The sequence below is a fragment of the Juglans microcarpa x Juglans regia genome, chromosome 6S (genome assembly GCF_004785595.1).
Source record: "Juglans microcarpa x Juglans regia isolate MS1-56 chromosome 6S, Jm3101_v1.0, whole genome shotgun sequence".
NCBI classification, from domain to species: domain Eukaryota; kingdom Viridiplantae; phylum Streptophyta; class Magnoliopsida; order Fagales; family Juglandaceae; genus Juglans; species Juglans microcarpa x Juglans regia.
In genome coordinates, this window is record NC_054605.1 from 14,517,413 (window position 1) to 14,534,982 (window position 17,570).

A 17,570-nucleotide genomic window follows, 5' to 3' on the forward strand; every position below is an offset into this window, starting at 1 on the left:
GAGAAAGTGATTGCATTTTCATCTATTTAGATTTGGATTAGTTATCTGGGGAAAAAAACTTACGATAATCTTATTCCAAAACAAAAGCATGTACAAAGTTACCTTTTTTTTTTTTTTTTTTTTTTTTTTTTCTGTACAAGCATGAACAAAGTTACTATAAATGAAGAAAACAATCTCACTAGTCATAAGCCATTTAGACAGCAGGTACAAAATACCAACCCAAGAGCCCACTATAAACTGCTCGGCCAACTTCCAACCACTACAAGTCTACAATTCCTCAACGCAGCAACCCAACCAACCTGTAGTATAAGTAAATTGACTTTTATTGGATTGGTTTGAGGCGGGCGGGTTGTTCGGGTGGTTTTCCTGCACAAACTTGGTATAAAGGATTCATGTCCATCTAATGCAACTCAAGAACCCCATATGAGCAACATTAAATACCAAAGATATTGCCATTATGCGTAGTGCTGATATCCCTGCTATAGGTAACATGCCATTGTTGTCGCTGTCTTTATAAAATATCAAAATTCCTCGAATTATGCATGAATATAATTCTAAATATATACCTTTCTGTTGCTGTCCTACATCATCAAGCTAAAATCTTTCTTCAAGTTAAAAGAAAAGATTTTAGCGAGACGATGCATGACAACAAGAAAAAATATATATATTTTCATCTTTGATCCACACAAATCTTGAATTTGCCCTCAACATCTCAGTAGCGAACCCAAAATCCCTTTCTTGACAGCTTGGAAGATGGCCTCCGGAACCTGAACATAATCCCCTTGTTAAATACCAATTATGACACCTCTTTACGTGTGGGACGTGTTCAGGGAATTGAAATGAATCAACTTCATTCCATATAGATGCTTGATTCTTCATTAATAATTAAAACAATGCCAATTAAATGGATGAAACTTTTTTTGATGAATCATTAAATGGATGAAACTATAACCCAAAAATATTAAAAGAAGGCTAAAACAGTTCAAAAAATTAATTGACGAATGATATTGCTTGTGTGGAGGCAATAATATATACCCATGAATTTAAGCACACTAGAAACTAGATGGCACAACGAAACTGGTGAACCGTGAATAGCTGGACTCTCATTTCAAGCTTAGGATCACTCCGTAGCTAACATTCATGAATATTCACAATAATTGCAGCCCTTGCATTCTTAATCCACCTCTTCATTATGTATTGCTCTAATATCAATCTCTTAATCTTCATTTTATGAATTACTTAAAAAAAATGACTGCACAGAATTCCCACATACTCTATTCTTATAACCCCAGGGAATAAAGCCACCTAAAGATACAACTATGACGTATTGACAGCCATATTAAATGACTTCTCAAATTCTCCTGGAACACATCAAGTATTACTTCTACATCGATATCTCTAGGATGTGTTGCAAAGGAACATTAACCTTCATTATGGGAATTTTTTGTTAACTATGGCACAAATCATCATCCGTACTTTGAAAAATGATTAAAAAATTACACCAAGTCTAAACCAGACTTCACTTGGTTGAAAATGTTCCCTTGCTAGTATATCTTAGCAAAGGAACATTAATCTTTAAATTAAAACTAACACTATAAAGTTGTGTACTTTTCTTAACTGCAGAATATGTATATATGCCTGGCAAACAACATTGAAAATAAGCACAACAGTCAGAAGCTTCTAAGATTTGTCTGATCACTTTGACATTTTATCAAACTGATGTCATGCATGATTTTTTACACAACCTATAGAGCATCAAGCCAACTCGGGCCCTCGACACCATTCAATCGAATCCGGCGTTATGTATAATTTTTATATAAATTATAACCATACAAAACTAATAAAGCTACTGATTTGCTGAGGAAAAATCATAAGGAAGCCTAGGCTGAAAAGCAAAAACACCCGCGCGCACACACACAAAGGAGGTCTGAGACGATACCCGAGAGGGAGTACGTACCTCTGGCCGCTGCAATGGGTGTCGTGTAGTTGAAGGTGCTTCTCTTTCACTGAGTGGGCTTCTTTGAATGTGATTCTTTATGCGTCGCATTCACACATGCAAAAAGGAGACAATTATATTCTATCGTTTTTTCGGTTTAACATTTATTAATATAGGAATTTACTGATATCGAATACTTTTTACACAATTATTATATGTCGTCTTTTTAATTTGTAAAAATTAATGATACACGCGTATCTTTTTTATGATTCTAGTTGTAAAGGTGTGATATTTCGATTCTTTTCGATTCATCTCATTTAATCATTATAATTTTTTTAAATTTTTTTATAAAATAAAATAATAATTTAATTTTTTTCAAATATAAAAATAAAAAAATATTAAAAAAAATATTCTAACAATATTTTATTCAACTTTTAATTTTAATCTCAATTTATCTCATCTCATCTCATTTACAAAAGTAATAATAATCCGATCGAGAAAACTCACAAAGAAAATATACGAAACAAGCATTTTGTTTTTTTAAACAATATGTGTATATTTAAAAAAGAGATTACTGAAAAGAAAAACACAAATGATTGATTAAAAAAATAAATACTAATCGGTATACTTAAAAAATTACTTTAATTAAGTATAAATAGTATAATATGTATGAATGTATTATATATCTACATATATTATTATATGATTTATGATACATTATTAATTGATAACATATATTATTTAATATTTTATATTGTTAATAATAATAGATTAGATAAAAATTATATAATTAACTTATACAATGACTATATAAAATAATATAATATATAAAAAATATTTTAAAATATATAGACTAATTCGGTCCACCATTTGTGGGACCAAAACCGACCACTCACAATTTCGGTCTGGTTGGTTTTTTCGATCCGGACTAAAACTTTTTTACTCGTAGATGTTTGAAAAATGAGAGGAAATGAAAATTCTGTAAATAGTAGTAAAATTATTTGTAAATAGTAGTAAAATTATTTGTAAATAGTAGTAAAATAATTTGAGTTAAGATTTTTTATCAAGTTTTGGGAAGTGAGAGAAAAAAAATTGAATTAAAATATTATAAAGGTAAAATATTATTAGAATATAATTTTTAATATAATTTTTGTTTTGAAGTAGTATTGGTTTTATGTTTGTTTTGAAATTTAAGATAATTATAATAATTAAATAAAAAAGTTAAATGTTTAAAATTAAAAAATATTTGTATTTGTTAGCTGGAGATGAAAAATAAATAAAAAATAAGTGGAGTGGGCTCGGTTCCTTTTTTGGAGCTGGACAAAAGAGGAAGGAAACCCTAGTTGTTTCTGCGCGCGAGCATTACGCTTACTTAGTAGCACGAAATATTTCCTGTACGCGTCTCTCTTTCTTTCTGCCTCTCTACTTTTCGGCAAATCGAGGAAAGAAAGAAGGTATCATTGGTTTAATCTCTCATTCAAATTATTCCAATTTTCTCTTGAGATTTATTTCATTTTTCGTGGTTATTGTGTATCTATCTTTTAAGGTGAAAAAAATAGAGGAGGAATTTGGGATAGGACGATGGCAGAGCGGTTGACGCGTATAGCTATTGTGAGCTCCGACAGGTGCAAACCCAAGAAGTGCCGCCAGGAATGCAAGAAGAGCTGCCCTGTTGTCAAAACCGGTACGCTATTAATTTCAATGATTTTTTTTTTTTTTTTTAATTTCTATGTGGTTGGCCCAGATCAAGTTTTGATGATTTGCTTTAATTCTTTCTAAATCAGTTCATATTCTTATTTGCGAATTATTGATAGTAAATTTACTGTGAATCAATTGAGTTTATTTTTATTTTCTAACCTCAATTGAGTTCATTTAAATGAAGAACCCGTTCGAAGTATTAATTAAAACGGGGGGTTTATCGATCTATATAACTAGTTGTTGGCGTTGTGTTCTTTGTCATGTATTATTAAATTTCATACATGACAAAGGTTCAAATCCCCCTATGTCTAAGGTTCAAATCCCCTTGGGTGCAAACAATCTCTAGGGGCCATCGGATTGGAGGATTTTCTCCTTGAATTACCTGGGTGCACTTGCAGGAACTCCTTGCCAAGGGCTTGTGCACCCCCTGGATTAGTCGGGATGCTGTTCCTGGACACCCGGTGCCAAAAAAAAAAAAAAATTCAAATTGATTGTAGTATGAATTTTTGTTGGTTATTCCTGAACAGTTTATAACTGAAGGGTCAAGCCCATTTTGTATCGAACAGATTTTGAATGATTTCAATAACCAGAGCTGGTAAGCCAACATTTTGTATTGAACAGATTTTGTCAGAACTGCGAAGATCTACAGATTGCTACCAAACCAGTAGCACATCAAATTTTTAGATACAATACATAAAAATAGTACTGGACTTATTCTAATCTGTCATCCCAGGACCCCATATTTCTCTAAATTTGCGTTTGAACATGGAACCGGGGCGATAGGCTAAGTCAGCTTATGCAGCAGATGAAGTACACTTAATATCCATAAACATTTTTTTTTTATTAGCACTGGGTGTCCAGGACAAAATTCCCAACTAATCCAGGGGTGCACAGATCCTCGGCAAGGAGTTTCCCACAAGTACATTTGGGGGTAATTCAAGGGAAAATTTCCTTGGTCCAATGGCCCCAAGAGTGTGAATGCAGAATTTCAAACTCAGGACGTCCGGTGTAAACTTGAACAACCTACTTCCTTCACCTTTTGAAGAGAAATAATGGAATCACTTGCTCTTTGGGATCTTAATATTGCATTTTGGGCAGTCTTATAAAAAAAAAAAAACATTTTGGGCAGTCTCAATATTTGAATGTGTTCTTGCGAATACACCACATTAAGCATATGGGAACCATCCTCCAAACTTTTGGATTTCTATGACCTCCAATCCCATAGGACTTTGGACTAAAAAAAGAATATATTCATGAGATGAAATTTGCTGAAATGGGAATGCTGCGCTTGATGATTGCACCAACATGGAAGGAAGATCAAGTTGAATGAGTGAATAGGCCCAAGGGAAGGTCTAGAACAACACAAGTAGGGATAAAGAGAGATAAAAAAGAGAAAAAATGAATATGCGGTTAAACAAATTAGCTTTCTTACTTGCTTTGCCCTATATCTGCAGGTAAACTTTGTATCGAGGTTGCCCCTACTTCTAAGATTGCTTTCATCTCGGAGGAATTGTGTATTGGATGTGGTATCTGTGTTAAGGTACGTAAAATGGAGTTGAAATCCTTTGTGTTTATTCTCTTGTTTAATCGTGTGTGCAAGGATGTATTTGATGCAACTAAGTGATCTATTGATACAGAAATGCCCATTTGAAGCTATTCAGATCATCAACTTGCCGAAAGATCTGGCCAAGGATACAACCCATCGCTATGGCCCTAACACTTTTAAATTGCATAGGTTAGTTTTCCACTGTTTTTCCTGCAAAATGGTGGATTTCCTTTTCTGTTGTTTTAGATATCACTCCATTATATTAACAGGTTACCAGTCCCAAGACCTGGGCAAGTTCTTGGCCTGGTTGGAACTAATGGCATTGGAAAGTCTACCGCCCTTAAAGTTTTGGCTGGAAAATTGAAACCAAACTTGGGTCGTTTCAATGTAATACTCTCTACGCTTATTTCCTTAAATGTGTCTTGATGGATTTGCAATGGTTACTATATGACATTTTTTTCTTTCAGAATCCTCCAGACTGGCAGGAAATCTTGACATACTTCAGAGGATCAGAGCTGCAAAACTACTTCACTCGTATTCTTGAAGATGATTTGAAGGTGTGACGTTTTTATTCTGACCTGTTCTTTTACATGTATAACCTGCCTTCTTGAATGAGGAAGCGTTTTAGTATTTTTTGAACTATCTTACTATTTAGTTATCATGTTGGTCTTCGGACAAGAAAATAAATTCGGAAGGTCTTAAATATTTTATTTGTTTATTACACTAAGGTGTCTATACTGCTTCTATGTTTTAGTGCGATCTTGGTTGTTTTTAATAGTCCATGCTGATTGATCCCCCAAAAACTGTCTATACATTGTGTACAATTGTCTAATCCCTATAAAGTTGTGCTTGAGATACTTCTATGTTGTAATTGATTTCAATGGAGTGAGTTTTCATGAATTTCTTGTATCACTGAACTAGCACGCTCAGGGATGCTCTTGTATATGTCTCATATACTTATGCTTATGCCTATTCTTATGGTTAATAAAATTTGTTTATTGATAAAAAAAAAAAAAAACATTTTCTCTAGAAAGGCTGACATTAAAAGAGCCGAAAGCGGAGACCGGCATGTGCGAGCTCAGCTCGACCTGCTATTAATAAATGGGGGAATTGTACCACAGTCAACCTCCTTTCTTTGTGCGTAAGCAGCTCCAGGGCTGGAGATTGAAAAAGTAAAAGGTGTACCGATTTGTCTTGCCATGCTTTGCATTCTGACAGCTTTGTAGGATCTAGTTGGTGTGGCCTTTTAGTTTAAATTGCTCTTAAGTTTTGACTTATGCTTAGAGATGATAATTGTTGTGCATATCATTCTACGTTTACACAAATTCAAAGGGGCTAATAAGTAATTCCTGAACTTTCTATTTCTCAACTGAACTCAGCATGAGTACCTATTAAATTGAGGTCAGTTATGGATCCTCAAAAACTATTGGGGGTCAGTTACATGCATTCTTGTATTTGTGAAAGATCAATTAAAGTAAGGTGAATTAGTATTATTCTGGCAGCCATCCCACCTCACCCTCCATTTTCTCCAGGTTTGAACCATCTGTGCACAAAATCCTGGACCGCTAATGCAAGTGGAGTTTGTTCTTTAACCTTTTAATATTCATGCAAAATATTTTAGCATATATCAGTGTATTTTTCCTTCTCCCCCTGAAAAAAGAAAAGAAAAAAAAGAACAGTTTATCAGCTCTTATTGAACTATATGTGGAATGTGGATGCTGAGTTTTGTTGGAATTTACATACTTGGAATTCACAATTTATTGAAATTTCAGCTGCTCCTTACCTTAATTGAGATGGGAAACTATTTGTTTTTTTGTTTAATGAGATGATTGAATTGGCCCAATTAATTCTTTACACGTTCACTTGCGATATCAAGCCCTTGGACTTCATAAAGCTACAAAATATTTTTATATTTTTGTGCACGGGAAGTGGTAATAATGAGAATAAGTTCAGCCGCTTAAATGCAAAATCAAGCATGGAATGTCATTTATTAGTTTATTTCTGAATTTAAAATGGTGTGCTAGATTGGTCATTGAGTTGTCTTGTGGTTAACTATTAAAAGATCTTTTTTTAACAATTCTCTCTAAGAGAATGAATATTCTTTTTATTAGGCTATTATAAAGCCCCAGTATGTTGATCACATTCCGAAAGCAGTTCAAGGCAATGTAGGACAGGTGCTGGATCAAAAGGATGAGAGGGACATGAAGTCAGAACTTTGCAATGATCTTGAGCTGAACCAGGTTATAGATCGTAATGTGGGGGATTTATCTGGAGGAGAGCTTCAAAGATTTGCCATTGCTGTTGTTGCTGTACAGAATGCCGAGATATACATGTTTGATGAACCTTCAAGTTATCTTGATGTGAAACAGAGGCTAAAAGCTGCTCAAGTTGTCCGATCTTTGCTCAGGCCTCATAGGTTTTGGTTTCTCCAGCCTTCTGTTCTTAGTCTTCAAATGCTTTTCTTGTTTGTATTACCATTCAAGACTTCTAAGAAGGCTAATCACACCGTGTGTACTTTTTGATTTCAGCTATGTAATTGTTGTGGAGCATGATCTTAGTGTTCTGGATTACTTATCAGACTTCATTTGCTGTTTATATGGGAAACCGGGAGCATATGGAGTTGTAACCCTTCCGTTCTCAGTCAGGGAAGGAATCAATATCTTCTTGGCAGGATTTGTTCCAACAGAAAATTTACGGTTTCGGGATGAATCTCTTACCTTTAAGGTGGTCTGTTAGTTTTGTCAATTTAGGGCCTTTGAGTTTAGCTGTACCCTTTTATTTACTTTGTTGCCGGCTCTAGGTTGCTGAGACACCACAGGAAAGTGCTGAGGAAATTGAGACATATGCCCGATACAAATATCCCACTATGACCAAAACTCAAGGAAATTTCAGGCTTCATGTTGTTGAGGGTGAATTTACTGATTCTCAGATCATTGTGATGCTGGGTGAAAATGGGACCGGAAAAACAACGTTTATCCGAATGCTGGTATTGTTTCTTTTAATCATTTTTGTGTTCTTTGTCATCTTCAGCTGTTTATGTTATTATAGATAGCCTGCTTCTTAAGAAGAGAGATCATATTGGCTAAACTGCAGGCTGGTTTACTGAAACCTGATTCTGTAGAAGGTTCTGATGTGGAGATACCTGAGTTTAATGTTTCCTACAAACCCCAGAAGATCAGTCCGAAATTTCCATCCACTGTCAGGCACTTGCTACATCAAAAAATACGTGATTCATACATGCATCCTCAGTTTGTATCCGATGTGATGAAGCCTCTTCTTATTGAACAATTAATGGATCAAGAAGTTGTGAATCTTTCTGGTGGAGAGCTGCAAAGAGTTGCATTATGTCTATGCCTTGGGAAGGTAAAATCATTCATATTGTGGTGTGAGTGCCTTGTTGTAGCTGTTTGTTGGGATTTGTTGTCCAGTAAACCATGAAAATTTTGCGAGTGGTTTCGCACTAGAATTTGTAATTTATTCTTAGACGCTCTTGCATTATATTGACTGTCCAATAAGTTGTGTTTACCATGATTATTTGAAGTAGTTCTAATGTGTTACTTGACTTAATGCAGCCTGCAGATATTTATCTGATAGATGAACCAAGTGCATATCTTGATTCTGAGCAGCGTATAGTTGCTTCGAAAGTCATAAAGAGGTTTATTCTTCATGCAAAGAAAACTGCTTTTGTGGTTGAGCATGATTTTATAATGGCAACTTATCTGGCAGACAGAGTTATTGTGTACGAAGGGAAGCCCTCAATCGATTGTACTGCCAATTCTCCCCAGTCATTGTTGACTGGGATGAATCTCTTCTTATCCGTAAGTGTCACAATCTTCTTTCTCTCTCTCTCTCTCTGTGGTATCTTGGTTATATTGTGGTATTCAATGTTTGCTGTAATTACACTTTCATATAAATTCTTTCCAAGCATGTGTGAAATCCTAAATTTTAGCCAAAGAGTAATAAAATAATAAAATCTCTTCTGCTGCTGCTCCCTGTCTCTGCTGGTTCGCTAAAACTGTCATTGATGTATCACTTTGCATTGCATCCAGCATCTGGATATCACATTTAGAAGGGATCCAACAAACTACCGCCCAAGAATCAACAAACTGGACTCAACCAAGGACAGGGAGCAGAAATCTGCTGGGTCCTATTATTACCTGGATGATTGACATAATTATGAACAGGTTGGTGCTTTATATCTCACACTTTCAACTGCAAGTTATAAGCACACTTGTTACGGCACCCAGACATAACTGGGATTTTTGTTCATATGCAGTTCTCCTTCACAAAATTGAAGGGCATCAATGTGAGCAGTGGGATCTCAGCCTGAGTTATGTTGAACAATGAAAGAAGGTCCTTTGCCATATTGGCAGTTGGTTAAAATGAGTTTTAAGGCCATGTTGTCTATTGATGCCAGTTTAATGTGTTCTATAATGTGCTGGCTATTCCCCAGTTTTGGTATGACACATCAGTCGAGTGAATCTATATTATACTTGGTTTTTATCACATCAATTCTTGTATTTCATCAGTTGAGAAACGGGAAAAATGATGTCAATTGTGTTGTCGCGGTGCTTGTGTTGGTTTCATGATTTATGGGCTAACAATTCCATAGTTTTTCCTATTGAATTGGCAAGGTTTCTTCTTGTCTAGAGGAACCAAGCATTTTGAAATGATATTCATTAGGTTGCTAAGTATGGAACGTGGGAAAATTTTTGTAATTTTGTATCTCCTCTTTGGGAGTCGGAAGGGCTCACCATCCCACATTTTCTTCTGTTTCGTGCATTGTCTTGACAACCTAATAGAAAGATAATTTCCATTACTTTTTGATGTTGCAAATGATATGTACTCGAAGAAGTGGTCCGTTATTTGTTGTGTCAGAAGTTGATGAGCTTTCTCGGCATCTTATCGTATCCAATTGAACCTTGAATATCATCTAAAAAAGACATCTTAACAAATCGAAGTAAACCTTGATTAGGAAAGAGAGGTACACAGAGATTGCTTTATAGAATGGATGGTTTTCGTGTTCCAACACTAGTAAAAGTGGTATTTTTGCTGGGCATTGATTGCTGTGATGTTGTATTAGCACATGATGAAAAGATGGCTGGTTGGCTGATCCAAATGATACATATATAAATGAAAAGAGACTTTGAGATGATGGATAAACGATATTAGAAAGATCTTGTAAATGAGAAGCATTTAGGGGGGTAGCAGCTTTATAGAGAGTGGTTTACTGGCAATCAAACAAGTTGTAGCTCAGAAATGCTGGCTTCTCTCTTTGTTCCTGATTTCATTATAAACACTTCTTCAGTGGTCTCCAATTTTGCATTACTTCCCAGCTTGATCAAGCAAGTCTTTTGAAAGGTTGAGCAATTCTGCATTGCATTGCATTTCCAATTCAGTATTTTTTGAATAGTTTATTAAACCGCTTCGCTTATTCGATTTAGGCCAATTCAAGTTAACTTTTTTATACTTGCATATAATAAGAAGAGTAGAAAGACTGAAAGATAAAAACGTGAAGTTATTTATTTTATTTAATTGAACATAAAAACTTGATTGTGCACAAAGCATTGCCATTGCTATGTGCTTATTATAGCTTCTTCTTAGACGAGAATGTTGAGATAAAAAAGTTACGACAATTTAGGTTAATATATGAATTACATGTTTACTGAAATTATTTAGATTCATATCATGTTCTTGGTAGAACTAGTCAATGAATTTATATTATAAACTCTTTTATACATAATTTTAAAGGCTTAAATTGTATTATATATATTTTTACACATTGAAATAACTTATACAAAATTGTTATGGATCGCCTGATTTAATTTGTTGAATTACTCGATTTATTGAAACTGCCCTCCTCCGATTTCGAACCCGATACCCATTTTCAGGGCTTGGTTCAAAGAGATTCTGTCATTACTACATGCCATCCTCACTTCATTGACGATAGACTCTTGAGGCTGCATTCCAGCTGCCTTCATCTCATACAGCAACTTAATGGCTTCCATGTAGAAGCCATTCCGAATGCACGCTGTAACCATTGCATTCCAGCATGCAACATTTCCCTTGTCATCAATCACCTCAAACACCAATTTTGCATCTTTCAGTAGCCCACTTCTTCCGTACATGTCAACCAGTCCGCACTGCACATAAGTATCTGTATCCAACCCGATCTTGATGGCATTGGCATGCACCTGTCGGCCACTGCATCCATCATCGTCAATCCTGGCACATGCCCTGAGAATACTGGAAAACGTAAAGGTGCTTTTCTTTATTCCTGCCCTTCCCATCTCTTTAAAGTAACTAAAAACATTACCAAAACGCTCCTCTGTACAGCTGCTGATGATTCTGGCCGTCCATGTCATTGTGTTGTGACGTGAGAGTTGATTAAAGACAGATTCAGCGCCTTCTATGCACTTGAGTTTCCCGTAGAATTGGATTAAGGAACTGGTGATAAATGAATCATGATTAGCCATACCCAACTTGTATAAGCATCCATGAAGTTGCTTTCCTAGATCCAGATCGATAGTGTATACGCATGCCTCGAGAACACACGCAATTATCCATGTGGGGTATTCCAACATACTGAGTTGATATTGCATTTTCACAAACAAACTTATAGCTTCTTCATAGTGGGTATTGTTCGCATAACCAACGATCATGGTGGCCCAAGAGATGAAGTCCCTAAGGGTCATTCGGTCAAACAACTGACGGGCAGTGTCCAAAAAGCCACACGATACGTGCATGAGAAGGAGCCGATTAAGCAAAGGCAAAGGAACTTTGAGGCCGCTCCGGGAGATGTGCTGATGCAACTCAGCGGCTCTAGTGGAGTCGGAGGAGAGAGTGCATTCCTGGACAAGAGAAGCATAAATATCAATGGGTACAGGAAGGTGAAGACAATCCATCAAGAGCAAAACGTCGGAGGTCGTGCACGAGGGGGTGGGAGTAGCAGCAATGCAGATGGCGTTCCTAATTTTCCTCCAACTTTGGCTGATATCATAATTGTTTCGAGGAAGTTCGATTGGTTTTGAAGTTTCAGTTTCGCCACCAATGAAATGCGTACGTTGCTTGGGGCTGCGTCGAGGCAATCGAATCTGAAGTAGTAATGGAGGCTTGGAAGAAGAATGCTCGCCTAAACTGACGATGCTGAGGCTGCTGCCATTGCTGTTGTTATGGTTGCTGTTTCGGCAAGAGTAGGAGGACAAGTACATCTCTATTTTTGAGGAAGGGGTTGTCGTTGCTACGACTTCCATTTGCAACAATTAACAATCAAAAGACAAATCCCACAGACAAACACCAGGTTGAGCTCTCATTCTCTTCCTCAAATTTATGATTCACATAAGAGAAAAAGGGAGCATCTTCGGTCTGGATGGAGTGCAAAATATTGTTTTATTCCTTCCAACGAGAAAGTAACACGCCGGCTTGATACTGTTTTCCCAAAACAAGAGATGCACCAAATTATTTCTCAGAAAATCACTTCACCACCCAGCCCTGGCTCACCGGCCGACTCCATTTGCTACTTACTCTAATGCATCACAGATGAATTGATCACTTCTCCAACTTGGTTCACCATTCACAATCTTACGAAAACTCGGCAGCAGGTGCTGAATAAAAAAGAAAGAAAGAGAAAACACAACCCAAAGCTCACAGACAACGTATCAAACAGATGGTGAGCGATGAAAGACAAGCAAAACAAATATTGAGCTTGACGCCGAGATCTTGAAGCCCCACGACATGATATTTTGTTCAAGCACTAATCACCTTTATTCCATGACCGTTATGTTTGCATGCTTTGACACCAAGAGCTGAGACTTGTTCCTTGCTGTTCTTTTTTTAGTCAGCAAGCACCATCATCACAAAGTCCAGAATTTCTAGAGAGATAATGAGATTTTTCTCCCAGTTTGAGGCTTCCAAAGAGAGATTTCTAAAGATTGATGATGAATTTCTAGATAAAAATATTAGGGTTGTCTATTTGGACCTGGACGAGATTGAGACTTGTGTAATCTTTATGTTTTAAAACCACAGTGTTTATATAAAAAAAATGTTATTTTTATAAATTCTTTTATTAAAATATTTTTTTATTTAAAATATAGTTGTATAAATAATTAGAGTAGTGCTATATAATATCCATTGTAGTGGTGCACACAATGCACACACTACAATCCACTAACTTCTTCTCTCCAAATAGATTGCCGACATGATGTTACATAGGGTGTGCAAAGTGACTGCTTCCAAATAGTAGCATCTTCCAAGATTATTTCAAATAATTATAAAAATAATTGTATGTCTATGACTATAGTTTTTGAAAAAATGTTGGCAACTGTTTTGAAAGCCCATGCCACGCAATATAATTCTTAATTTTTATATAAAAAAATTTATTCTCAAATTTGTGTGTAATATGGATCTGTTTGGATACAGAGATGATATTATCTCATCTAATTTTAAAGGAAGTGAGATAAGATAAAAATTTTGTGAATAACAGTAAGATAATTTATGAATACAAGTGAGATTGTTTGAATTGAGTATTGTTTGAATTTTGAAAATAAGACGAGATGAGATGAAATGAGATCATATGAGAATTTTGTCTCATCTGAGGCCCCAAAAAGTCTTAATAATTTCACTACTATTTACAAATCATCTCAACTTATCTCATCTCATCTCACTATCCAAACAAGTAGTTAAATTTTAAATTTTACAAATCAAAATCTTACTATTTAAATTATATGAATAATGTGTTCTCTACGCCGGCTTGAGAACAAAATAAACTTTTTTATATCTAAAGTGATGACACTTAGCAGGCAACTGGGTTGGTATTTTGTTTTTAAATTTTACCGTGTTTATTCATCATCTTACACGACATTCTAGTGTAGCAAAGATGTAATTTTTCAAGATGATACCAATTAGTTTGTTCTTTTCTTTACAACAAAAAATTCAAAAGGGAAAAAGATTTAAAAAGAAAAAGCCACAAAGTTAGAACTTGGAATTGTTGTTGACGACTTATCACCATAAACCAACATCAACAAGACTGTAACCTGCTGGCTTCTTTAACCGTTGAGCCTCAACTGTATTTCTCAACTCCACAGCGTCTTTCCAGCTTCCAGCAGAAACATACATATTCGACAATGAAATGTAATACCCAACATTTTCAGGCTCCAATTCAAAAAGAAGTTTTGCTACTTCTCTTCCCATCTCAAGATCTCCGTGATAGTAGCAAGCACTAAGCAGAGCCCCCCAAACACCTGGTTTAGGTTGGGTTTGCATTTGCTTAATAAATTCATAAGCCTCATGGAGCTTACCCGATCGACCCAGCATATCAACCATGCAGATGTGATGCTCAGTGAGAGGTTCCACTCCATATTCCTCGAACATATGATCATAATACCAGATGCCTTCATCGAGAAGCCCGGAGTGGCTGCAGGCTGATAGTAGGCTTATAAATGTGCTTTTCGTCGCCACAGTTCCCTCCTTGATCATTTCTTGGAACGTTTCAATTGCTTTCTTACCATTACCATGATATCCATATGCAGAAATCATGGAATTCCAAGCTGCTACAGACTTTTCCTGTGTATTTTTAAATATTTGGATTGAAATGTCCAATCTTCCACAATTGCTGTACATATCCAGAAGAGTCGCAGAAATAAAAGGATTCTCCTGAAATGCAAGTCGTAACACATGACCATGAATTTCCCTTCCGTATCTTAGAACTCCAAGTTGGGTACAAGCTGAGAGAATTCCAACAAAGGTGATCTCATCAGGTTCATATTCCAGAGTACAGAATAATTCCAGTGCTCTTCTAGCATCCTTGTTTTGAGAAAAAGCAGAGATCATACAATTGCATGAACATAAATTGCGATTTGAACAGGCATCAAACACTGATCTTGCACTGTCAGTATCCCCACATCTGCCATACATACTAATTAATGCATTCTGCACACGGGTATCTGATCCCATTAAAGATTTGAGAGCAAGCCCATGAAGAGATTTCCCTTCAGAAACCAACTCTAGATTCCCACAAGCTGATATGACATTAACAAGAGTAACAGAATCATGGCTGACATTGGTTTCCTGCCTCATTAAGCTGAAAGTGTTTAAAGCCTCTTGGAAATGGCCTTTCTGTGTGCAGCCAGCAATTACAGTGTTCCAAGAAGCAATATCCGCTGCTACAAAATTGCTCTGCAACAATGAGAAAGCAGCTTTCATGTCTCCACAATGAATATGCATGTACATGAGGGAATTAACTGCAAGAATATCATCTGAAAATCCCAATTTCAATTGCCAAGAGTGAATTGATTTACCAAAGTGGAGAGACTCATATGAATCACAGGAAGGGAGTATAGCTAAAAGCGTTGACAAGCTGCATTTTGGATTGTGACGGAGGAGTTCCTTAAATAAATCTTGAGCTTCTCCAGAATAGCCATTCTGGGAATATCCAGAGATCATTGTATTCCATGACACCAAGTCCCTTTCTATCATTGAACTGAACAAGAGCTCAGCCTCTGTTAGACTGTTGCATTTCGAATACATGCTCATGAGGCAGTTTTTTACTGATAAATCTGATCCCATCTGCCTACGAATGGTGAATCCGTGAATGGTTCTTCCTTTCCTCAAAAGCATTTTTTCTGCACAAAGTGGGATTATGGTAATTATAGTCACTTTGTCGGGTTGAACTGACCACGCTATTTGCATTTCATGGAAATGATGAAATGCTTCGGAAATCTTTCCATTTGAGCCAAATCCTTCAATCATTGCATTCCATGAAACCGCATCCTTGTATATCATTTCTTTGAACACAGTCTCTGCAGCCTCAATCTCTCCACAGTGAGAATATAAAGAAATCAGAGAGTTGGCAACTGAAATGTAGAAGTTCTCATAACCCAGTTTAATTCCCCAACCATGAATGATCTGACCAAAAATCAGCTCTCCTAGACAAGAAGATGCGGAAATCGCACTAGACAGACTTACACTATCTGCTCGTTCTCCATGAAAGGCCATCTCCTTGAAGTACATTAAGGATTTTTCAGGACGATTATTATAAAGGCATCCACTTATAATCGAATTCCATGAGATAATATCTCTACACTCCATCCATGAAAACACATGCTCTGAAGAGCTCAAATCACCGCATTTTGCATACATGTCTGTGAGTGCATTGCATAGAATAGACTCGAGAAGCATCCCGGCCTTGAAGCCCAATCCATGAAGAACTTGTCCTTGTCTCAAGTTATTCATATGGGATGAAGCCAATGTGACTACCAATAGAGTTGTTGAATCAAACCCGGTTCCCTCTTCAGTCATCTCCACAAAAAAACTAATTGCTGCACTAGAGCATCCATTTTCAACGGATGCAGTAATCATAGCATTCCAAATGATCACATCCCGGTTATGAATTTCATCAAACAAAGCCAATGAAGATCCGAAATCTCTGGCTCTAGAATACACAGTGAGAAGAGAGGTGGAAATGGGCAATTGAGCAAGAGAACCTATCTTTAGAGCAATGCAATGGCCAATACAGGCAGTTACAATGTTAGGTACTACAGTGGAGGATTTAATGAAATCAAGAACACTGTAAAAGCGAGCATCTTGTACACGTCGATCTCTTTGCGACGTTTCTTCAAACGGTTGCAAAGCAGAAGAAAAATAAGATGAACGAAGCCAGAACAAAATGTTAGCTTTTGGGATAAGAAGAGAGGAGATGTTGGGTAAGATGGGATATACGTGTTGCTGATGAACATTGTTAGTAGGGCAACGAGAGGTTCTCTGAAGACAAGACTGATGCAGGAAGGTGTTTGATGTTTGTTTTGTTGGCCTGATGCAGAAGAAAAAAAACTGAAGCAGGAATGTACCTGTTATGTTGGCCTTGACTGCCCAACTGCGCATGCCCTTTATTTAAGCTTTGTTACTGTGCATTGGTTATGGATGTTATCCAATGGTTTACTCAATACCAGTCGATGAAGCCCGTGAAGGTCTTTCAATGAAATTGACTGTTCGTGCCTTCGCTGTTATTGAGTTGACTCTAATGTTCAGAAACTCTTTACATTACAAAAATACTTCAGAAAAACATTTTAATTACAAAGTGATTATATAAAATTAAATCTACAAACCGACAGGGCTTAATATAGTACGTTATATTGTAAAATTATTTTTAGATGGGATTTGAATAGTGAGATAAGATGAGATGATTTTAGATGAAAGTTGAATAAAATATTGTTAGAATATTAATTTTTAATATTATTATTATTTTGAGATTTGAAAAAATTGAATTGTTTATTATATTTTGTGCGAGAATTTAAAAAAATTGTAATAATAAAATGAGATAAGATGAAATAAGATTGAATGATTCTTGAATCCAAACCGAGCCTTATTGTAAAATTAATCTAACAAATCGTATGA

The 17,570-nt window shown here is 36.1% G+C and overlaps 3 protein-coding genes across 3 annotated transcripts; 1 reads left to right on the forward strand and 2 right to left on the reverse strand.

Moving 5' to 3' along the window:
- Positions 1 to 3,226: 3,226 nt before the first annotated feature.
- LOC121237004 (ABC transporter E family member 2) lies at positions 3,227 to 9,829 on the forward strand. The gene is made up of 13 exons (XM_041133558.1): positions 3,227 to 3,390; positions 3,483 to 3,620; positions 5,089 to 5,174; positions 5,272 to 5,369; positions 5,450 to 5,567; positions 5,648 to 5,737; positions 7,292 to 7,596; positions 7,709 to 7,904; positions 7,981 to 8,166; positions 8,274 to 8,543; positions 8,753 to 8,998; positions 9,230 to 9,364; positions 9,457 to 9,829. The coding sequence occupies exons 2-12, from the start codon at positions 3,518 to 3,520 to the stop codon at positions 9,347 to 9,349; spliced, it is 1,818 nt and encodes a 605-aa protein (XP_040989492.1). The 5' UTR covers positions 3,227 to 3,390; positions 3,483 to 3,517; the 3' UTR covers positions 9,350 to 9,364; positions 9,457 to 9,829.
- Positions 9,830 to 10,839: 1,010 nt separating this feature from the next.
- LOC121237008 (pentatricopeptide repeat-containing protein At1g31790) lies at positions 10,840 to 12,646 on the reverse strand. Its single transcript, XM_041133559.1, has 2 exons — positions 11,497 to 12,646; positions 10,840 to 11,417 (listed from the first exon to the last, which is right to left on the reverse strand). The coding sequence occupies exons 1-2, from the start codon at positions 11,538 to 11,540 to the stop codon at positions 11,024 to 11,026; spliced, it is 438 nt and encodes a 145-aa protein (XP_040989493.1). The 5' UTR covers positions 11,541 to 12,646; the 3' UTR covers positions 10,840 to 11,023.
- A 1,396-nt stretch (positions 12,647 to 14,042) lies between these two features.
- LOC121237009 (pentatricopeptide repeat-containing protein At4g19220, mitochondrial) lies at positions 14,043 to 17,199 on the reverse strand. The gene has a single exon (XM_041133560.1). The coding sequence runs from the start codon at positions 17,055 to 17,057 to the stop codon at positions 14,181 to 14,183; it is 2,877 nt and encodes a 958-aa protein (XP_040989494.1). The 5' UTR covers positions 17,058 to 17,199; the 3' UTR covers positions 14,043 to 14,180.
- Positions 17,200 to 17,570: the final 371 nt, after the last annotated feature.

Bases quoted from the DNA above. Each gene is read 5' to 3' on its own strand.
- LOC121237004 (XM_041133558.1), top strand. From the start codon at position 3,518: ATGGCAGAGCGGTTGACGCGTATAGCTATTGTGAGCTCCGACAGGTGC. The intron at 7,905-7,980 runs GTGGTCTGTTAG...TGCCGGCTCTAG, and splicing joins ATGAATCTCTTACCTTTAAG to GTTGCTGAGACACCACAGGA. The intron at 8,544-8,752 runs GTAAAATCATTC...GACTTAATGCAG, and splicing joins TATGTCTATGCCTTGGGAAG to CCTGCAGATATTTATCTGAT.
- LOC121237008 (XM_041133559.1), bottom strand. From the start codon at position 11,540: ATGGACGGCCAGAATCATCAGCAGCTGTACAGAGGAGCGTTTTG. The intron at 11,418-11,496 runs GTAATGTTTTTA...CAGTATTCTCAG, and splicing joins CTGTACAGAGGAGCGTTTTG to GGCATGTGCCAGGATTGACG.
- LOC121237009 (XM_041133560.1), bottom strand. From the start codon at position 17,057: ATGCGCAGTTGGGCAGTCAAGGCCAACATAACAGGTACATTCCTGCTT.